The following is a 20,751-nucleotide window of genomic DNA, read 5'->3' as shown; positions in this document are numbered from 1 at the left end:
GTCTTGCTTTACCTTAAAGTAATCAAGTCGCGCCAACGCTAAGTCGCTTCATCGTGGGCCTTTTGAGAGACCCCTTAGGCATGGGATCTATCAGTTGTGGGCCGTAGCAAGATGGGCAAGCTCGACTGCGCTGGTCACTGGTGCTTTTGATGTATTGTTCCGTCGGCGTTCTTACGGGGCTATCTATGTTCTTCCTTTTCTTTGACTCTTTTCTTGGCGAGCTGTCTTCGAGCTGTCTACTTCATGTGGAAATCGTCTAAATGGGATCCAACTTCAGATCAACTATTACCGAATGAATGGAGACTTTAATCATGCGCGATCCGAGATGCCAAGTACCCGGGGGATTTTCGTAATCATCGTACGTTGACTTGAAGCACTGTGCCGCTAAGCTTGGAAGGGGCGGACTTGTATGGTTCCGAGGATCTCAAGCTGCAGGAACACCTCACTTCTATTGCTACTGTTACTTGCGTGTTTACACTGACCAACTCTCTCGGGCCGCCAAAATCATTTGTTTTCCAAAAATGAAAATGGTGTGAATATTTGACCATGAATCACAGTATGGAGTAGTCTACTACACTGCACCTGGGGAACGCTGAGGTCCGTCCCGGAATCCCGTCACGGTGCCGCGTGTGCTGACTCAATTGTCCTAAGAGAGCGGCTCCGATTCAGGGCCGGTGGTGCCAGACCTAAAGTAGTCTAGTGGAGTCATCCGTCCGCCGCGGCCGCTGGAAGTGGTTCCGAGTCGGCGCAGAAAGTTGCGGGAAAGTTGCTCTCTCTTCTTCTTCCTTCTCCTTCTCTCTTGGCTGGCGTGTGTCTGGCTTTTTTTTCCCCTTTCCCTTCCCTTCATCGCTGCATTGTCTGGCTCCAGTCGTGTTTCGCCCCTCTGACTCTGGTGGTGAGTTGTTTTCTCCTGGTCCCATACTTCTCTTTCCCTTATTTCCAATTTTATAAGACTCATACTCACCCAAACAGGAAAAGAAAAAATTCAATTAAGATTTTCGCCATCCTTATCAACCAGGTCAACATGTCTCCCGCCCTTGTTCAGGCTGGTGCTGGCTCTGCCACGAAGGATGTCAAGAGAGAATCCGCGACCGCCCGTCTCCTGGGTTCAGGTAGGTGTTTATATACAGCCCCGAGAATGGTTTGGTGTTTGTACTCGGTTGCTGACCAGATGTTGTTGCTAGGAACGGCTGGTATTACGGAGCTCATGGTTTTCCACCCTGTACGAATGCCCCCATACTTGTTGTGATGAAAGCGATATCGCGCTTGTTGAGACCTTGTGCTAACTCGCCTGGAAGGTCGACACCATTGCCAAGCGGTTGATGAGCAACCAGACTCGTGTAAGACGACATCAACTCTACAACTGATTTCGGCCAGTTCAAGACTTCTCTGACAATCGTCTACTACAGATCGCCTCCTCTGAAGCAATGAACAAGGTTATTTTCAAGGAATTTGCCGACGCCCCCGCTGGCCGCAAGTTTACCTCTCTTTTCCCCGGTCTGGGTTACGCCGCTGGTTACAAGGTTCTTCAGCGTATCTATAAGTACGGTGGCCAGCCCTTCGCTCGCGACTATCTGGCCAAGCACTACGGTTCCGACTTCGACAATGCTTTCGGAAAGGGAACTGGCAAGGCTATCATGCACGCGACAGCTGGAAGGTGCGCATGTCCGATGCTGTTTGACTTGAGCCCCCGCTAACAATAATTCAGTTTGATCGGTATCGGAGAGATTGTTCTTCTGCCCCTCGACGTTCTCAAGATCAAGCGTCAAACTAACCCCGAGGCCTTCCGCGGCCGCGGCCTCTTCAAGATCATCCAGGATGAGGGAATGGGACTGTACCGTGGTGCTGGCTGGACTGCAGCCCGCAACGCCCCTGGATCTTTTGCTGTATGTGACCATTCCTCTGGATGTTTCTTAAATGCTGACTGGGCGTGAACAGCTTTTCGGTGGTTCCGCCTTTGCCAAGGAGTACATCTACCAGCTGAAGGATTACAACTCTGCCACCTGGGGTCAGAACTTCGTGGCTTCCATCTGCGGTGCTAGTGCTTCTCTGGTTGTGTCTGCTCCTTTGGACGTCATCAAGACCCGTATTCAGAACCGCAACTTCGAAAACCCGGAGTCTGGTTTCCGGATCGTGTCCAACATGATGAAGAACGAGGGATTTACCAGTTTCTTCAAGGGTCTGACGCCCAAGCTGTTGATGACCGGGCCTAAGCTTGTGTTCAGCTTCTGGCTGGCTCAGACGCTGATCCCTGCGTTTGGCCAGGTTGTGTAAAAAAAAGTCATTATACGTTGATTATAATAGCGGGTGCTTTGCTTTTTTGGGACGCGATTTTATGTCAGGTTCGATTTCGGGGCTTTCTGGTACCAAAATAGAGCAGTCTGTTGAGCCTTGCGCATTTGATAGACAAGACCTTTTTCTTTTGCTTTCACGAGTTTGATGGCGGCATGGCGATTGGAATTGAAGAAACACATCTCCCCTTAATATGACTTCCTATCTACGGTTTTTTACCCTTGTAGACGAGCACGGTTTCCTCAAGGTGCGGTGGAACTAGGGGAACTTGTTAGCCCTCTCGATCTTTTCGGAATAACCTCTAGGCTTCGCCTTTGATTGTAAAACTCCATCGGCGACGGGAGGGGCGTCATTCCTCTTGATTTAGTTGGTGGCTCTCCCTAGGCTCTCCGCAATATAGGCCCGACAGGCGCACTTCTCGTGGCCAGCCTTGCCAGCGTAGTCACAGTATCGGGTCCACGGGAGCTTGATAGTCTGGGGGTTTGAGTGATGGATATGTGGCGGTTTCTGGAAGATACATCATGTAGGATGATACGTGTTTCAAGTGCTAGGCCTCGCGGATTACAGCAATGTCTCACAAAGTCCGGTTTTCCTGCGACCTGCAAGAATGAACACACGCTACGTGGCCGTATGACTCGACAAGTGGGCGGCGACAGAGAGATCGAGGATACGTGGTAGACCTGGAGGGCTGGGTGCATGTGCAGTATTAGTTCGTCTATGCTTTCCTGCCCAGCGAGTGGCTACCCAGTTCGCAGAGGCAAGGTACACTGAGGGACTCAAATATGCTTATCGTTGTTATTTTCTCCGTCTATCAGCTTAGCAGGACAGTAGGGCAGACGAGACGCACTGAAAATAGAATTACGGTGCTAACTTCATGTATCTTAACCCCATAATTCTAGAGCCTGGGCATGTTTCTGGGCATTGTTCTGTAGGGTTCGCGGCCTAATCTAGTTGGCGCCGACACGCACGATCATTCGTGCCTATACTTCTTTTGATCAATTATATATGTATACAAGAATGTTTATAAGGGGGTTCAACCGGCCGTATGAATAGGCCCTGCAGGGTCCGCAAAGGGCACTTCGACAATGCCTTTGGTTAGTAGGAGGAACCTGTCTGTGCACCTGTAGTTATAGTTGATTGATAGTGTGCCCGTATTTGCCAAACAGGATAGACTCTCATACTAGAGATCCTAGGCCCTGTTCTTGAATTTATTGGCTAGTAAGTCTATGACTGATCGAACAACAACTAGTTAACTCGTTATATATGCTCCGCTCGGCTTAAGCTGGAATATCAGCATCCTCTTCGAAATCTCTACAGCAATAGTTATTCTGCGTAATGTGAGATGCCTACTATTGTCTTACAGGATATAAGAGTTACTAGGAATGGCCACACAGAGATAGTCTATATTTGGAGCTGTGGTGTCCACCCTTCTTGGGTGAGACAAACAGGAGAGGGTGGTTCTACATCGACGGATGATGACTCGAGTGGTTCTGCGCTGGCAGAGATAGCACATTGGAAATGAAGGACAGATCATCCAGCATCATAGAGACTGTTTACATGGCAGAAGTAGGTAATAGATACATTGAGGGAGGATGGTAGGTCCGGTCCGTGTTTATACTCTAGAACCTGGGCCTCGGGAAGCTCCTTAAAGTTCCACCTCACCGCCGCAATAAATGAATGCTATGCATGAGGTACGGTACTCCCGCAGTTATACGCGACAAAGGGACTTTCTAATTTCCGTATTAACTCCACCACCTCTACCACCCAAACCACTACCATCATTGACAGCAACGCAGCCTTTACAATGCCTATCTACCTAATCTCCAAGTATGTCCCAGTTCTTCACCCATCTCAACCCCCCATTCATGTCTGCCCAAGAAGCAGCGCCCTAAACACAATCCCCGCTACTCATCATCCCCTCTTTCTCGTTTCCTAGCTCCGAGCCCAAACTCCCAAACCCACAACACTCGATCGCAAGTTTGATCCACGACACTTTGAGACTGAAAGATCCGATCGCAAACTAAAAATATTTTGTACCCAAAATATAGAGCCGCAGATCCCATCTTCGCCTTCGCGATAGGCACCACCGCCGCCCTCCTGCGCATCCAGCGCGAACAGCGCGAGAAATTCCCCGAGCGAGCCAAGGACATCGGGATCGGGAGTGTGGTGCAGCTGGGGGCGAGTCGGGTACAACGCTGGTGGGCGGGCGATTTCGCAGGGCTGTGATGGCTCGCAGGCATATCCCCGTGGGATCTTGTCTTGTTTGGGACATGTTGGACGGTTTCCTATCCGCCTATTCCTGGCTCCAGGACTTTTCTCGCCGTGGAGATAGGTGCTTTCTTGATGGTTCTGGGGGGGGGGGGGGTTGTTGAGAGGGAGGGGGCAGGCAGCAAGCGCTGATCGATCGGATTCGGGCTGAGTTTGGGGGGAAGGAAGGGGGTTCGAAAAAACATTCATTCCTCTTCTGTCATTATCAGTCAGACTATTGCCTCTGGTTGATGATTTGTATATAAACGTATGCGTCGGTGGATAATTGTGTGGCGTTGAGGGGGAACTGATTGATTTACACATCCTGGGCTTTCTGTCTATTGCTGCGGTGGTTATACTAGATATGAGTGAGTATACTGTGTACATGTGAACTTTGGCGGGTGTAATTCAGAGAATCTTCAACAGTGGGGGGGGGGAATTAGTACGTATCGACCGGAGCACCCAGGCTGCTCGTGATAGTACCATGTCTGATTGCCTCCAGCTAGGTAACAACAGCAACCCCATGATTGGCTTAATCTTAGAGCAATATAATGAGGGTCGAGGGTCGATAAACTGCCTCTATACCCTGCCTGACTATTAATGTATAGTATGACATCCATTTGGCGTGAAACCGCATTGAAATAATTATAGGGATCTTGGCTATTGTCAACATGCCGAAGTTAGCACAAGTGATGGTATTGTTGCATCATTCATTAGACTATAGCTTTTATTAGGATGATAAGCTAGGGTAGATATGCTTGAATGCCTAGGAGTAGATTTAAACTCAACGACGATGGTCGTATTCCAAGGAGATAAAGCGCATGCTTGCCGATGCCGAGAAGTTCCAAGGCCGAGGATGAGGCCGAGCTTTCCCGTATCTAGGCCACAAAGTACAAACAGTCTCGAGTCCTATGCCTACTGCTTACTCCCTCAAGATCCACAAGGCTTATTACGGCTAGAGCTTACGAGTGCAGATTTTACTACGAAGAGCGAAAGGGTGAAGGAAAAGATTATTAGAAAGTTATTGTATTCGTCGAAAGGAAACTTTTCCCTCCTGATTACTGCAGAGTGAATCATCATGCAGCGAAGACTAAACCTCGAATCTATGCAATCATGCACAAGAAAAGGATCCCATAATTTCGTTAAAGAAAACAGAAGACATGAAGATTAGAACACGCAAATAAAGAAAAACTTAGCCAATGAACAGCCATGGGTAGTAAGAACTAAAAGCAAAACTGAAAGTTGAGGCATTTAGTCAAGCTCCTCGGGGCCCTCCTCGACGTCGTCAGCAGTGCGGGTGGCGCCGGGAGCGGCACCGCCAGGGGCACCACCAGCAGCACCGTAGGCAGCGGAGATGATGGGGTTGGCAACACCCTCAAGCTCCTTCTGCTGGGACTCGTACTCCTCCTTGGTGGCGGTCTGGTTGGAGTCAAGCCAGCTGATGGTCTCGTCGATCTTGGCGTTGACCTTCTCCTTGTCGGCATCGCTGATGGTGAGCTTGCCCTCGCTGAGAGTGTTCTTGAGGGAGTAGGCGTAGGACTCAAGACCGTTCTTGGCCTGGATACGGGAAGCCTCGGCCTCATCCTCGGCCTTGAACTTCTCGGCATCGGCAAGCATGCGCTCGATCTCCTCCTTGGAGAGACGACCCTTGTCGTTGGTGATGGTGATCTTGTTGGTCTTACCGGTACCCTTCTCAATGGCAGAGACGTTCATGATACCGTTGGCATCGAGATCGAAGGTGACCTCAATCTGGGGAACACCACGGGGGGCGGGAGGAATGCCGGTAAGCTCGAACTTACCAAGGAGGTTGTTGTCCTTGGTGCGAGCACGCTCACCCTCATAGACCTGGATCAAAACACCGGGCTGGTTGTCGGAGTAGGTGGAGAAGGTCTCGGACTTCTTGGTGGGAATGGTGGTGTTGCGCTTGATAAGAGCAGTCATGACACCACCAGCGGTCTCGATACCAAGGGAGAGAGGGGCAACGTCGAGCAGGAGGATCTCGTTGGTGGACTTGGAGGAAGTGTCACCAGACAGGATAGCAGCCTGGACAGCAGCACCGTAGGCAACGGCCTCATCGGGGTTGATGGACTTGTTGGCCTCCTTGTTGAAGAAGTCGGAGACAAGGCGCTGGATCTTGGGGATACGGGTGGAACCACCGACAAGGACGATCTCGTGGACGGAGGCCTTGTCGATCTTGGCGTCGCGGAGGACACGCTCAACGGGCTCCATGGTGGAGCGGAAGAGGTCCTGGCAGAGCTCCTCGAAACGGGCACGGGTGATCGAGGTGTAGAAGTCGATGCCCTCGAAGAGAGAGTCGATCTCAATAGAGGTCTGGGCAGCGGAAGAGAGAGTACGCTTGGCACGCTCGCAAGCAGTGCGGAGACGGCGGAGAGCACGAGCATTGGTAGTCAAATCCCTAGGTAAACATTAGCACAAAGGCTCACACAGCAATTGAGGGGGGAATGAGGGGAAAATGAGAGGGAATTGAGGGAGAAATGAATGGGAAATGAGAGGGAAGTAAGAAGAAAAGTCACGTGACTCACTTCTTGTGTTTTCTCTTGAATTCGGTAACGAAGTGGTTCACAAGGCGGTTATCGAAGTCCTCACCACCCAAGTGAGTGTCACCAGCGGTGGCCTTGACCTCGAAGATACCCTCCTCGATGGTCAGGAGGGAGACATCGAAGGTACCACCACCCAGGTCGAAGATGAGGACGTTGCGCTCACCCTCGGTCTTCTTGTCGAGACCGTAGGCAATGGCAGCAGCGGTGGGCTCGTTAATGATACGGAGAACGTTCAAGCCGGCGATGAGACCAGCATCCTTGGTGGCCTGACGCTGGGAGTCGTTGAAGTAAGCGGGAACAGTGATGACAGCGTTGTTGACGGTACCACCAAGGTAAGACTCAGCGGTCTCACGCATCTTGGTGAGGATCATGGAGGAGATCTCCTCGGGGGTGAACTGCTTGGTCTCGCCCTTGAACTCAACCTCGACGATGGGCTTGCCAGCCTTGTCGTCAACAACCTTGAAGGGCCAGTGCTTCATGTCGGACTGGACCTCGGCATCGGCGAAACGACGACCGATCAGACGCTTAGCATCGAAGACGGTGTTGTGAGGGTTCATGGCGACCTGGTTCTTGGCGGCATCACCGATCAAACGCTCGGTGTCGGTGAAGGCCACGAAAGAGGGGGTGGTGCGGTTACCCTGGTCGTTGGCAATGATTTCGATACGGTCATCACGGAAGACACCCACGCAGGAGTAGGTGGTTCCCAAATCGATACCGACAGCGGGGGCCATGATGTGTGATGTTATGTGTGTAGTAGAAGGAATTCGTTAAACAAGATTATCGTAATGTACAAAAAGCCTCGAGAAAGGGTATAAGAGACTTAGAGAAGAAAGGGTAGGAGGAAAGGGGAGTGGTAGTAGTTGCGTGTTTAGAAAATGGATGAATGGAGCAGAGAAAATGTGCGACTGGCAACGTTGATATAGTGGCGGGCGGTGAAATGGCAACTCCAGCGAAGTTTCTAGCAAGCGGCGGTTCGACGGGTATCCATGGGGTTCGATGGTCTTCCACCCGCTCCATCGCCAGCTTCGAGAAGACCGCCTGCAGTTCTGGGCCATTCGACAAAGGACTAATCAAAGGGAGAGAATGTGTGGGATGATCCTCGTTGCTGCTAGATTAAACTACAAGCTACGAGAAGCTACTATTTCATTACTTAGTGGCCCTGACAGGGTCCTTAACAAACACAGTATAGACTAGACTATACTATAGACAGGTGACGTTTGGCGGAACTTATGGAACTTTGGAAAGAAGAAGAGGCTTCCATTTTTGGGAGGGGAGGAGGGGTGTTTGCGTTTTTCTGCCAGGCTTTTCGGGCGGCAGTTGGCGGGGTACCCAGCTGAGTGGGTGACGTAATCTAATCTTCCCTCAGACTTTTTTCTTTTCTTCTCTTGTTCTGACTCATGAGTCTGATGAGTCAATATGAGTGAGTGCATTGAGTAGAGAGCTTTTAACTTACTACGTACTGAGCATTACATGATTTATGCCCATATATACATTCACATGTGTTCAAACAAATTTTGTTACTCTGGCTATTAGGAGGTACATACTTTACGCCGTAGCTACAGCTCTTAAATTCTACCGTTCTCTCTGTGTTAAATTCTACCGTTCTCTCTGTGTATGGATTGAATTCAACAGTGCCGGATTAGAGCGGGACACAATTAACGTTGATAGCTGATAGTAAGGTTCTTTCCATGAGTACAATATCTGATCAGAGACAATCTCACCCATGGAATTAAACAGAATATAGTCCGTCATCATGACGGCCAACACTGTTCTCTTTCTTGTCTAGAATCTCTGGCCTGTTATATGGTAACAGCCAGTTTATGTGTCCTGAAACCAATTTCATGTAGCGTTATTGTAAGCAACTTCCTCAGTAGCCAATGTTGCGTGTGCCTCCAGTCCAGGTTTGTATTTCTGCCATATTTGTAAGAAATACGTCGAACGCAGCGAGGACATCTCCAGCAGACCATGGCAATCATAGTAGGCTTCACCAGGAGCATTTGCTCGGAGAAGAAAGATTATTTTACCAGTACACAACACATCCTACCATCGGTCAGAGCTATGCGTGTGTATCTCCTTTGGGACCGATTGGTTATCTCTGGTTCAGAAGGGGCTCGGGGGATTACCTCTGCTCCACAATCTATATAGCTTGTGAATCTTGGCCCAAGTTAACGTTCGGGTTCCGAGTTCATATATCAAGCATCCCGCTTGATTTCGGTAATGCTGGAAGCTCGGCTGTTGCGGCTTTGCCAACTTGTCTCTGTATCTCGCTTATGTCTTTCAGCCTCCACATATTTGTCGTTCTTTTGTCCTGACATCTGCGAAGCTTAGCCGAACTAAACACCGGCATTAGATGGCATGAGTAAGGCATGTCTGCGCTGCAGATGTGCAGCTTGGAGGTAATTCCCAACTCGGTGCCTTTTCTTATCGATCCGTCACGCATTGTCTTATTGATTCGCCGTGTTCTGACAAAGGCCCAAGTCTGCAAAATCTGCGCCTATTGGAATCAAACATGCGAGTCCGATGGAAGCGTTCCATAACTGGATCAGATATTCAGGTAAGTACTTCCAAACCAGAGAAAATTTAAAAGTAATCATTTAATGCTTTCTCAGCATAGAACCAGATTGAAGACTCATTGGTCATACAGCCAGGCTGCAAAAGCCAATGATGTTTTTACCTTCTGTCAGGTGTCTTCGCTGGTAATGCTCGGATGTGCTATCTGTTGCATTGCTGAACAGAGACTGCAAATGTTGTGCTCAGCTTGAGGCACACCTCAATCAGATTTGCGAAGCTATTCGCCCTTTCCAAGAGTAGCCTTACCGGTCTACTATAAATACATGTTAAGGGATTGAATCCTTTCGCTTCAGGGGCCCTCAATGGTGCCACCATCTTCAAGCTCGGAAGAAGAGCGCCGCGCACGGGTCAATCTGTCCAAAACCTTCACTCAACCCCCCGCCCCCACGAATAGTAGACCTATTGGCATACTCCGAAGCAGATCGAGAATTTGCAGGCTCTATCTCTGTGCTATTGGCGCTTTGATTATAAATACAAGTGCCTGAGCCTCTCCTGTACCCAGAGACTACCTTAGGATATGCTGTTGTCATTCATATGCAGCTATTTGATCATGAGATGTCGGCAAGACTTGGCTCGGCTAGTGTTGAGGTCTGCTGGCAGGACCATGACAGGCAAAAATCTAATAATTTCAGTGGGGAGACTGAGCCTATCAAGGTCATGAGGGAGCGTTTTGAGAGTGTAACGGGCATTCTTCGCTCGTCTTACCCATCTGCGAAGCTTGTTTGTGAGTCATGTCAATCCATCATGGACCATTGGTTGAAGCAACAAGGTCGATCTCTGAATTGTGCATGGGTGCTTGCCAGCCGTCCAACGTCTATGATGAAACATTTCTTCTTGCTCTTGATTTAGTGAAAGCACCTGGATGCAAACTACTTTTATTCTTTCGTTTTATTACTTTTGTTTTTCTTATCATTTTGGGAGCCGTGGAGTGGAAATGTGGATAAAAGCCTTAAGTTAGTAGAAAGATATCTACTTGGAGGAGGCTATATGAATAGCAGCAAGGGGAAGCAGAAGAGACGAGGCGTTGGACAAATGAAAAACATGATGGTTGATCGGCTGAAAGAGGTATGTTACATTATTGATTTTACACCTGTTTTCTATGACCTGGAGCTACCTCAAGAGCAAAAGTCGAAGTGTAGCAAGGCATGGCACATCTATCTTGACTAAACTTGAGAATAGAAAAGAAGACTAAGGTATAGTGAAGTCTCCAGAGGATTCATGTATGTTGAAGGGTAATTCCGCTAGCCTAGGGGTTCAGTTAGGTAAAATGTTTGTCATGCAGAAGGTGGTGGGCGCCTCAATCCTCAGTCCTCAGTCACGGGAGCCGCAGGTGTGCCGCCCTGGGCAACCACCGCTCTGGGGACGGTTGAGCTGAATCTCCCTTGCGCCTGCACCACATCCCTAAAATCTCTGCTTTGGATCATCCTTCTGTAACTCCTTTCTTTCTTCATTACCTTTGCGCACTCATACAACCTAGTCCATCTTCGACCTTCTCCCTGGAACCGAGAACTTTTCATCATGGGTGACAGCAACCAGGCCACTACTCCCGGCCTCGACCGCGCCGCCAACGCCCCCGATGCCGCTGCTCTGGACAAGGGCAAGGGCCGGGCTACCGAGCCTACCCACGACGAAAACCTAGAGGAGGAGGATAGCGATGAGAGCGAGAACGAGGAGATGGTACGACAATCCCCATCTTGGAAACGTTATCTGACTTGTGAAACTAACCAACTTTCTCGCGATGGTACACAGGCTGAAGACGGTATGCTATGCAATGAGCCACACCACTACAATTAGTGCCAGGCTAACTCTTTAACCTTTTCGGCAGATAATGATGATGACGGCGATAACCTCGAGCCCATATCTGAAGACAACATCATCTCGGGTGGCCGTCGTACTCGCGGCAAGATCGTTGATTATCAGGCGGCAGCTGAGAAGCTAAAGGCCGATAACATGATGGACGACGACGAGGAGGAAGACGATGAGGATTATGAGGGTGGAGAAGATGATGAGGATACCGCCATGCGCGGCTGAAGTGCACGATCTTTTAATGACTCGGACAAGACTATCATACCACCATTAACATAGGGGCGGCGAGTGTGAACGGGCAATTGGTTGACAGGCGCAGGCAGGATTTTGGGGGTCTTCATCGGATTCGTTAACGTCGGGGTTTGTTTTGATACTTAATCAATGCTGGCTTTTTCCTGGCTTGGGATAAAAGAATATTCTACAAATGTTTCTGTGTCTGTCCGCGCAGAGATCTTTGCTATTTATGTGTATGCACACTTCATCGGAGCCAACATGAGTTTACAGATCTCGCCTCGCGATTGTTTTAGCATAGACTACGGTCCGGTCGAATAGTGAGAGGATAATTGCATTGATTGCAGCAATGACATGAAATCATATGCCAATCGCATATTCAAGGATCAACAGCAGGAGCTGTTCAGTTACGTTGAACATAGGTGGCGTAGACCCTGTAAGCTGGCTCACGTGCCGGAGGCATCTCCGCCCGAGCAGAGAGGCCCGGCAAGCAGCCAGCGTGTTTCGCCGAGTCGATCGCCGCAACCGACTTGCAATACACCATCGCATGACAGACCCGTCAGCTCCCTAGCCATCCAGACAGGCTGGCACTGGTCGAGAGCGTCCCATACTTATCGAAAATGCTTGCCAGCTAAATGACATGAGCTGTTGAAATAATTCCCTTTATCGACCTCACCCGCCCACGACTACGAAACGACTCGTTATGGCCTCACGGTATGACCATGTCATCTTCATCCGCATTAGTGGTAGTAATGGAACTGATCGTGCGTCACTAGATTCCCACGTTCAACTCTTCATCAACGCGATCCCCGCTCCTCGTCTTCCCTTTTCGACTCTTATGGCGGCGATTCTCGGCCGGCCAGTCGGTCTCCTGGCCGCATAGGAGGATACGGATACGGAGGCTACACTCCACCGGCTGGCGAGGGCTTGGGGACTGGCGGATCTACAGGAGGTTACAGGACAGCAACTCCGAACAAGAAGTGAGTTGTTCGCAGTCCAAACAAAAGACGGGCATTTTGAAGGGATCGAGTGTGCAACTTGCTTACATCTTCCGGCTTGTAGAGGCCATTACTCGGATGCTGTTCTCGACCATTTGGAGTCGCAGAACGATGCAGAGGTGGAAGGAATTAGTGCAAAGGTCAAGATGTTGAAAGATGTAAGGATGCAGGCAATTTGATCCAGGCAGGTGACACTAATTGCTCGCTTCCAGCTTACCGTCGCCATCGGCGATGAGATCCGGGATACGTCGGCGATTTCCGACCTCAACAACACTTTCGAGAACACTAGAGTGCGTCTCCGCGGTAACATGACCCGTATGCTGCGGATGGCGGAGCGCACCGGTGTCGGCTGGCGAGTCTGGCTGGCCTTCTTCCTGGCTGTCTTTTTGCTATTCGCGTATGTGTGGATAACCTAGTCGACGGGCGCAGGCACGCTTCTCAGAACCACTCGCTCCAAACATCTCCCCCGAACATCAGAACCCAAGTGCGGTATCTCCGCTTGTGCTAAGAACTCTTGTTCTTGCTCAGCATGCGCTTCATTCGACGCCCCCTGTGTTTGGCCGATGCGCTTACCTTATACTACCTAATTATCTTCTGTTCCCGGCCAACATGATTCGTGCACCACGGCGTTCTCGATTAGAAGACTGGCCATTTGGATAGCACTGCAAATAATTGTCTACCTGCAGACCTTGGCACTTGCTTCCTATGGCAAATGTATAATGATTCTTGCTGCCTCGTTCTTCTGTCAAGCTTCTTTTTTTCGCTATGACAGTGCATATCCGGAGTTTTGTCTCTAGGCCGCTTATGGCCTTCAATGTAACGAGCGAGTGAAACCTCGATGCTTGTGGTTATTGGTGTATAATGAGATGTGTATATAATTTATGCATAGGGGTATGGTTATCACTGCGCCTAGCTGGCTATCTTCTCATCTTTATAGCACAAGGATTGAGCTTGTTGGCACTTCGGGGTAGCCCTGGCCACTCACTTTCCACTGAGCAGCTGCACAGGGGAATCACACCTCCTCATGCAACACGGTTCATGCAAGAAAGCACCTGAATTTTTAGAGTATTGTTGACGGTGGAATTTCCTGCCCTAAAATCTGATAGTTTGATATGGAATGGGTATCTCTATAGCAACTGATAACCATATATACCGTCTGGAAACAGTAATCTCGATCATGCGCCTAGCTCTTCTACAATCTACTAGTACATACTTGACCTACTCATTCCCCGTTTTGAGCCAGATTGACTGCCATGGTTTCCACCCTCCACCAGGAGAAAGGAAAACGACCTTCATACACACCGCACATGTTGATACACTCACACACCAGACTGCAACAATGCAGAGGTAGAACTTTATTCGAGGCTGTCTCTGGGGCCTCCCATTCGACGACGAGGAAACCGGCTGAATACACTCCTCCGACTGGCCTGGCTGGCTATCGACGCTCGTAGATCTTCTTCGTCTACAAGCATGCTGCTGGTGTCAAACGCATCCCCGCCACCACTCCAACGCTGCAAGAACCTTCGCTGGGCCTCTGTCTCTCGCTCTCGTCGCATTGGCACCGGGGGCAAGCCACCACGACTGCTCGTACTCGCGCGAAGACTTTGCGTAAAGGGATCCTGCGCGAAGCTGACATCCTCTTCATCGTCAAATTCGGCGTCGGTATCCGTATGTTGCCATTCCTCTTCCTCTCCCTGTGCATAATGATCGTTATCAGCCTCGGGAATGTCATCGTTCAGATCACGGCCCATGGCTCCGTTTATGCTCATATCGTCATCATCATCATCATCGTAACCTTCCTCCGCCGCACTCGGGATGTCAGCGTCCAGGTCTGGTTGGTCGTCGAAACCCTCGTTCCCTTCGTCCAGATCTTCCTCATCGTCGTCTTCGTAGCCAGAAAAGGCCTCAGGAATGTCATCATCCAGATCGCGTTCCATGTATCCCTCCTCATCCTCGTCCACAACACCTTCCTCCTCCAGACCTTCTTCCCCTTCCTCGACTAGACCGTCTGCATCAGCGTCAGGGATATCGTCATCCAAGTCTCTTTCCATCCCCGTATCGTCCTGCATCCCATCTCCGTCCATTGTATCCTGCGTCTGGCCCCCAAAGTCATCCATGCCCGCCTCGGCGGCGGCAGCCGCAGCTGCCATCTCCGCGGCCGCGGCCGCCAGAGCCTCCTCGCGTTCCGCTTCCTCCTCTTTCATCCCCAGCATCGTCTTTGGACAACCGGCCGGTTTGATCCACGAGTATCCGAACGAGGCGATGTTGTTCTTGCGGGCGCGGAGGGCTCGTTCCTCGAGAAGAAGGGATGAGAGCATGTTTCCAGAGGAGGCAGAGAGGCCGCGTCCGGTGTTGGGGTGGTTGCTGCCATTGCGGCGATTGGGGCCGTGGGGTTCTCCCGGGTTATGGTGGTGGTGGGAGTGATTAGGTGTCGCGGACGTGGAGGATGAGAAGCGGTAAGGTTGAGACGAACCGAACCAAAGCTCATGGGACTAAGATGGTATGTTAGAGACGAGAAATTGCATGAAATCGGCTGGCCTTTGAAAGTCATCTATCTAGGCAGAGATGGCGTACATCGCGGGGGGTAATGAGGGGAAGAGAGAGCATTGCAGTTTGTTTGAATCCAGCCACGCCGTTCAGGTGGATATGTGTGTTGCTGTGTTGGCTGGCCGGAATAATGGCGCAGCTAGGTGTGCTTCGCTGTAGTCTTGAGGCTAGACAGAAGGCGCACTATCTGCGACAGGGTGCGAAATTGCCTTGTTGCGCGACTTGTTTCCGTGCTGTGTATGTGGATGCTAATGAGTGACAAGGTGCAAGGGGAAACCGAGAAAAAAACAATCAATGGCGGAAGAGGAGTGAGTCTCCGCGTGCGGGGAAGGACCTTCCCCGACGGAAGCTTACCTGTTCGAGTCTGCCACTGTATTCCGACATTCTAAACAATGGCCTATAATGGCACAGAACTGGGACTATACAATTGATTCAATAGATTTTCTCGGCCTATCTTGTCAATTCATTACACGTACTCTGCACAGACTAGGTCGGTAACTATGAAGCAACTATTTGATGCTTCCGGATTACCAGACACCAGGTAGGTACAGCATTGTACCTCCACAGCCAATAGCTTCGAACTACAAGAGCCAAGTATGTGCTAAATGTACACAAGATTTAATAGTCACTTCCAGTAACGCCCTCGTGATCAATGTCCATTACTTAAAGTGAGATCCGCGCAAGTAGCGATTCCTTCGTCTGCAGCTCAAGGGACAATGGCGATGGCGATCTCCTGTATCTACGAAAGCTGCAATGTCTGCACTATATATGTTTACATAAATTCTATGAAATTGCTCAAGCCCATCGTACGAGCAAGTATTTGTGAAACTGTTCTTGTAATCTTGTATATTCGGGTGGAGGCCAGGTGAAGGTCAGTCTTCTCACTCACTCATGAGCAATTCCAGGATGGTGGGGTAGTTGATGAGCTGTATAGTCAAAGCAAACATTCCTTCAACTGTCGTTCGACCCGAGCGGGAGAGAGAGACTCGGTGTAGAGAGACTGTGCGTACCAAGTAACTATGTAGTGTAGACCGACTACAAGTAACTTAGGGATGTGAGAATCAGACCATTTGCGCGGAGCAGTCTGCTCCACCACCAGTCCTTCCACATTCTGTCTACCGAGGTGCAGTAGCCTGTAACGGGTGCTGCAGTGGCAGGACAAACCACCTCTGCAAGATGAGCCATTGAACTTCATCCAGTCGGAGGAGGACAAATCATCAGCCGAAGGAGCCTGGACGGAGGAACGACTTCTGCCTGCGGCCCTGCACTCTCCCCCGGAGCAGCTGTAGGGAAGAAGATTGAAAGCCGCTGTCTGTAAGTTCTGTCAGTAAGTACTGTACCTTAGTGTACTGTACTGTACAGTTCTCCGTCAGAACCAGTACTTGTTTGCGGCCGTTACCGTCATCGACTCCTAAAAGTCCCGAAGGGTTGCAGTCTTCCGCTCCTTCGACAAGATCACATCCGGTGAACCTAAACCGGTCAAGCCTGAGCAGACATGCTCCGGGAGAATTCGGGAGACGGAAACATTGGCATCTCCGCTCGGTCATGTGATGCCCATCCCGACCATCCCTCATGCACTGAAAACATCCTCTGGTGTGTGTGTGTGTGGGCACTGGGCAGGTTGCGCGTCCCGGCTGAGTGACTTACACAACAACCGCTTTGTTGTGTGTGATTCTTGATTATTCCTACACTGCCGCGTTGTATTCCGAGTTGTATTGGAGACGCCCTTCATACCGAGGGAAACCAGTTCAGGCCCATCTCCATCCTTCCTCAACCCTGAGAGTGCAGATTCCCCGAGAGTTAGTGAGGTGCCATGAAATGACTAATGGTGGTGGATGTTGGCCATGGGCATGATCGCTGCAGCTGAGGATTTGATTGCCTGTTCCGTCTCGACTTCGAATCGGCCGAAATGGAGGGTTTGTACTCGATCGGCGATAAGAGGGGGGGTTGCTGGTGCCGCCTTATCGTTTAACAGCTCGTCCGAGAGAAAGGTCTCGGGGTTGGGAGATTGAGTCGTAGCCACAGGCCACACATTTTTAGCAGTTGTTACGCAGTAGGTATGATCTGGGGATCGCAAACTCGCATGCACATGCCCTCTCAGGATTTATGCTCCATACAACATGAAGGGATATTGAGATGGCTAGATTGATAGATCTGTGTATGACAATTTGCATTACATTTATTGATGTCGGCTATGCTTATCGGTCTTGGGATTCGGAACTAAACATCCTATCTCTGCGTTGTGAAATTGAAATTCCGAAGTCGTGAGTGGGCAATTGATAGGTTGCAGGCGAAGGTAATAATAGTCTGCTAAAGTACGGAGCAGCACTGTACTTCTGCAAATCATCCGTGGGCAGTGGGCAGACAGCTGCTACTGTAGATTGTCCGGCCATGTGAACCGCTCGTATTTCCGGGGATGGTGTATGCAAGATGAGGCGGCGTTTATTGGTCGGGGGCCATTCAACGGCTAATTGGAGTTGTCTCCGGGCCTACTTGTGCACCCTACTACGTTACTATACAGTGCGCACCCCAATCCCGGGCATGGAATGCTTCGATCCCACGGGGAAGGCGTTGACTCGGCCCCTCGGCAGCGAAACAGAGGGGAAGGGAGCTGTCAGGGTGGATATTCCCCGGAAAATAGACAAGAATAGTAATGATAGCTACATAGGCGCTCCTGGAATACAGCAGAGAGAAAGTTGTGAAAAGGATCTGAATGGGATGTTCAACCTGTAAATGAAGGTCGAGTAGGAAATTAGAGATTAGTTGATAAGTGGTAAGTTCCAATAGGGGCCCCGGGATGACTTGAAAGAATGAGCTAGAGAAATACCCAAAGGGGCTAGACAGTCTCATAGGTAAATAGTTACAGAGGCCGAAGCCTCCGAAATCGGGGTAAGGCTCGAAGAGCCTGGAGGCAGCCGGGGGGGGGGGGCCAGTGGGAAACGTGGCCCGAGAGAGGAGGGAGAGGGAGGGGGGAGGGATTCCGGGATGAATAGGGAAAGGCGCCCAGCTTGGCCGTTGTCGGAAGGTCTGAGCTGACCTCGAACGGTCGGGCGGACAGCTAAGCAAGCAACCAAGCTGGTGCAGGTGGTGGGCAGGATGCACCGCAAGTGTATAGATTACCGCTCCGTTCCCAGGGAACTCATCCCACCTTCCCGGCATCTGCCAATAATACATATACTAGCTGTAACTGTGTATGCACTTGTTATACCGTCTTGATTGACTTACCATTGATCGCCCGACAGCCTGCACCGCAGCGTGGGGTAAGTTCTACTAGTAAGCTGCACTCAGTTGCAAAGCAGTACGCACCAGTTAATCAAAGGACTTTCATTATTATTTGGAGACAGGGATGGTCACTCTGTTCCCACAGTCTTTTCGCTCTTGTGGTCGCCTTGACCAAGCTCCGAAGAGGGACACGACTCAACTTGTTCAATGCCTCCATCTATCACATGGGGCGCTGCGCTCTGTGGTTGTAATGTGGCAGGTCGCGAAGGCGCTGTGCAGAGTATTTCGCTTGGCAAATTCGATATCTTGCGTTTTTGGATGCTTAATATAACATTTGTGCGCTCTGCCAGGGAGTTAGAGGCACAGGCACTATGCAGCGTCCATGGCGATGGAATAACATTGCAGTAGCCACCAACCTCTAACCCTAACAGCAGAAGTGAGTGTGCTATCCGTAGCACACTCATCTAGAACAATCCGCCTCTCGTCTGCACTATACACTTGGCCAATTGTATTCAACATTACTTTTGCTGATGGGACGGCCATGTGTAGTGTTCATCCTTTCCCCAAGCCTTCCATTATTGAATTAAAACTGTGTGGGTAGTCATCTACTTGTGCGATTTTCCTATACACAAGTACTCATGTAAGTCTTCCCGGATCAGTTTCTCTCCTCTAGGGTCGATAGATAGTGGCTAGATACCAACAGACCATACATTTCCAGTCTAGGCTGACCAGCTGTGGAACGTCCTTGGGGATAAGCGTTCCATCCCTGCACCGCTGACTTTCGTACCTAATCGAACGAGCTTCATGTCACAGAAATGCGGCAAGTGATTCCTGCCGTTACCAAGTCACTCACCGGGCCTTCAGTTCTTGTGCTTCAACAGTCTACATTTCTTGGATCATAATGCGAATCGGGAGTATTGTTGGATTTTTGGGGTTGGCACCTCTTGGTCTACACTTCATGTACTTATTGCAATCAATGGCTCACAATCCGGCTCGTAGTCCAGTCCTAGAAAGTGTTGAAGAGCAACGTACCGCTGTTGAGTAGAGGTGGGATAGGGAGAGCGAACACCTAGGAGATGAAATAGAAGATATTGCAAGCCACGCCATCTCCAAGCCCACATGAACGGTACTAGGTAACGGCATGGGTCAATTTCCTCTTTTTGGATAACGAAAGAACTCCAGGGCCACATTCATTATGAGAGAATTGGAGAGTTGGAGAAAAGAAACCCAATTTCCTTGACCTACAAGAAATGTTGTTTTGGGATTACGAAGTGGAGGACCCGGGTAAACTATTACAGCCCAATACGAGATTACAGTAGCGGTTCAGGCAAGGAAGGACTAGCGCCGTCAGTTGAAGCAACCTCTTTTTTTCTGGGTTTGAGACCGAGGCTCCACCGGCCTGGATCTTGACGTAGTTGAAACCTAATCTACCAGCAAAAGTGTCCTCGACTTGTAAAGCCGCTGTCCTGATTGGTGCACGGGTGCTTATCTGCCTGCACTCCAGATAGAAGACCCGAAGTGCAGTCATTTCAACCTCTACCTTCTTGCATGATGAGTCTACTGAGAACGAGTAGTAAAACTAGAAGCACCAACACAACAAAATAATGATGAAAGTGCTTGTCGATCCCTTCGATCCATCTATGTATCCCTACGTATTTGTACAACCCAGAGCGACTGACTTGATATGTGGGATGGTAGAGAAAGCGAATGGTGCCAGCCCGAAAACGACCTCATTTTGTTGCTTCTAGGCGGCTCGGGAGTGGAAAGCTACCATCTGGTAGAATGCGGATGCTGCAAAGAGGAACAAACCAACAAGTAAAGTTGTCTGTGACTGACTAGTCCCAAGTATTAGCTTCGTTTCTCTCTTGCGCCCGTCGGTCGTTCACTGTGGACTGACTGTACTGTACAGGAGGGATACTTTCTAGTCTAATTAACTGCTACTAATACCACTACTACCACCATCGTCACTACCAGCACTAAGTAATCTATACTACACAGTACTTGTCCTACTCCGTCAAGCTGCAGTTTGCCACGGCTGTTCTCTGATCATCCCCACTGTCGTAATTTTTTTTCTTCCTCTATTCTTACAAGAGCCTGTCCGGTTAAGTTAGTAGACAGTAAGTTAGCCACTAGCTAATAATCATACATGCAGGAGAGCAGGAGCATATTGTTCAAGCATTATTACAGTACATCGAATTGGACATCCCCGGACCCCTGCCCCCCGTCCATCCTTCCGCTTTGGTTACCCTTCTTAATTCATTTCCTCCTCCTCCCCC

The 20,751-nt window shown here is 49.9% G+C and overlaps 6 protein-coding genes across 6 annotated transcripts; 4 read left to right on the top strand and 2 right to left on the bottom strand.

Moving 5' to 3' along the window:
* The first annotated feature begins 972 nt into the window (after positions 1-972).
* On the top strand, positions 973-2,503 carry ASPACDRAFT_76355 (putative mitochondrial GTP/GDP transporter Ggc1). Its single transcript, XM_020204689.1, has 6 exons — positions 973-1,112; positions 1,185-1,222; positions 1,299-1,340; positions 1,410-1,657; positions 1,709-1,886; positions 1,939-2,503. Exons 1-6 carry the CDS (start codon positions 1,025-1,027, stop codon positions 2,272-2,274), a joined length of 930 nt encoding a protein of 309 aa, XP_020059633.1. The 5' UTR covers positions 973-1,024; the 3' UTR covers positions 2,275-2,503.
* A 1,395-nt stretch (positions 2,504-3,898) lies between these two features.
* Positions 3,899-4,625, top strand: ASPACDRAFT_114255 (uncharacterized protein). Its single transcript, XM_020195786.1, has 2 exons — positions 3,899-4,119; positions 4,341-4,625. Exons 1-2 carry the CDS (start codon positions 4,097-4,099, stop codon positions 4,516-4,518), a joined length of 201 nt encoding a protein of 66 aa, XP_020059632.1. The 5' UTR covers positions 3,899-4,096; the 3' UTR covers positions 4,519-4,625.
* Positions 4,626-5,790: 1,165 nt separating this feature from the next.
* hsp70 (molecular chaperone Hsp70) lies at positions 5,791-7,831 on the bottom strand (the record flags this gene model as incomplete). The annotated part of the gene is made up of 2 exons (XM_020202369.1): positions 5,791-6,955; positions 7,083-7,831. The coding sequence occupies 2 exons, from the start codon at positions 7,829-7,831 to the stop codon at positions 5,791-5,793; spliced, it is 1,914 nt and encodes a 637-aa protein (XP_020059631.1).
* Positions 7,832-11,189: 3,358 nt separating this feature from the next.
* Positions 11,190-11,702, top strand: ASPACDRAFT_40613 (histone H2A.Z-specific chaperone CHZ1; the record flags this gene model as incomplete). The annotated part of the gene is made up of 3 exons (XM_020200787.1): positions 11,190-11,348; positions 11,421-11,430; positions 11,497-11,702. The coding sequence occupies 3 exons, from the start codon at positions 11,190-11,192 to the stop codon at positions 11,700-11,702; spliced, it is 375 nt and encodes a 124-aa protein (XP_020059630.1).
* A 709-nt stretch (positions 11,703-12,411) lies between these two features.
* Positions 12,412-13,214, top strand: ASPACDRAFT_40612 (SNARE domain- containing protein; the record flags this gene model as incomplete). Its single annotated transcript, XM_020200786.1, has 5 exons — positions 12,412-12,422; positions 12,485-12,688; positions 12,771-12,864; positions 12,919-13,103; positions 13,184-13,214. The coding sequence occupies 5 exons, from the start codon at positions 12,412-12,414 to the stop codon at positions 13,212-13,214; spliced, it is 525 nt and encodes a 174-aa protein (XP_020059629.1).
* An 847-nt stretch (positions 13,215-14,061) lies between these two features.
* On the bottom strand, positions 14,062-14,823 carry ASPACDRAFT_114243 (uncharacterized protein; the record flags this gene model as incomplete). The annotated part of the gene is made up of 1 exon (XM_020195785.1): positions 14,062-14,823. The coding sequence occupies one exon, from the start codon at positions 14,821-14,823 to the stop codon at positions 14,062-14,064; it is 762 nt and encodes a 253-aa protein (XP_020059628.1).
* Positions 14,824-20,751: the final 5,928 nt, after the last annotated feature.

The sequence above is a fragment of the Aspergillus aculeatus genome (assembly GCF_001890905.1).
Source record: "Aspergillus aculeatus ATCC 16872 unplaced genomic scaffold ASPACscaffold_3, whole genome shotgun sequence".
Lineage (NCBI taxonomy): Eukaryota > Fungi > Ascomycota > Eurotiomycetes > Eurotiales > Aspergillaceae > Aspergillus > Aspergillus aculeatus.
This window is presented reverse-complemented; position numbering and strand designations above follow the sequence as displayed.

Coding starts and splice junctions, on each gene's coding strand:
- ASPACDRAFT_76355 (XM_020204689.1), top strand. CDS start 1,025: ATGTCTCCCGCCCTTGTTCAGGCTGGTGCTGGCTCTGCCACGAAGGAT. Junction 1,223..1,298: donor AGCTCATGGTTTTCCACCCT/GTACGAATGCCC, acceptor CTCGCCTGGAAG/GTCGACACCATTGCCAAGCG. Junction 1,887..1,938: donor ACGCCCCTGGATCTTTTGCT/GTATGTGACCAT, acceptor GGGCGTGAACAG/CTTTTCGGTGGTTCCGCCTT.
- ASPACDRAFT_114255 (XM_020195786.1), top strand. CDS start 4,097: ATGCCTATCTACCTAATCTCCAA. Junction 4,120..4,340: donor CCTATCTACCTAATCTCCAA/GTATGTCCCAGT, acceptor CCCAAAATATAG/AGCCGCAGATCCCATCTTCG.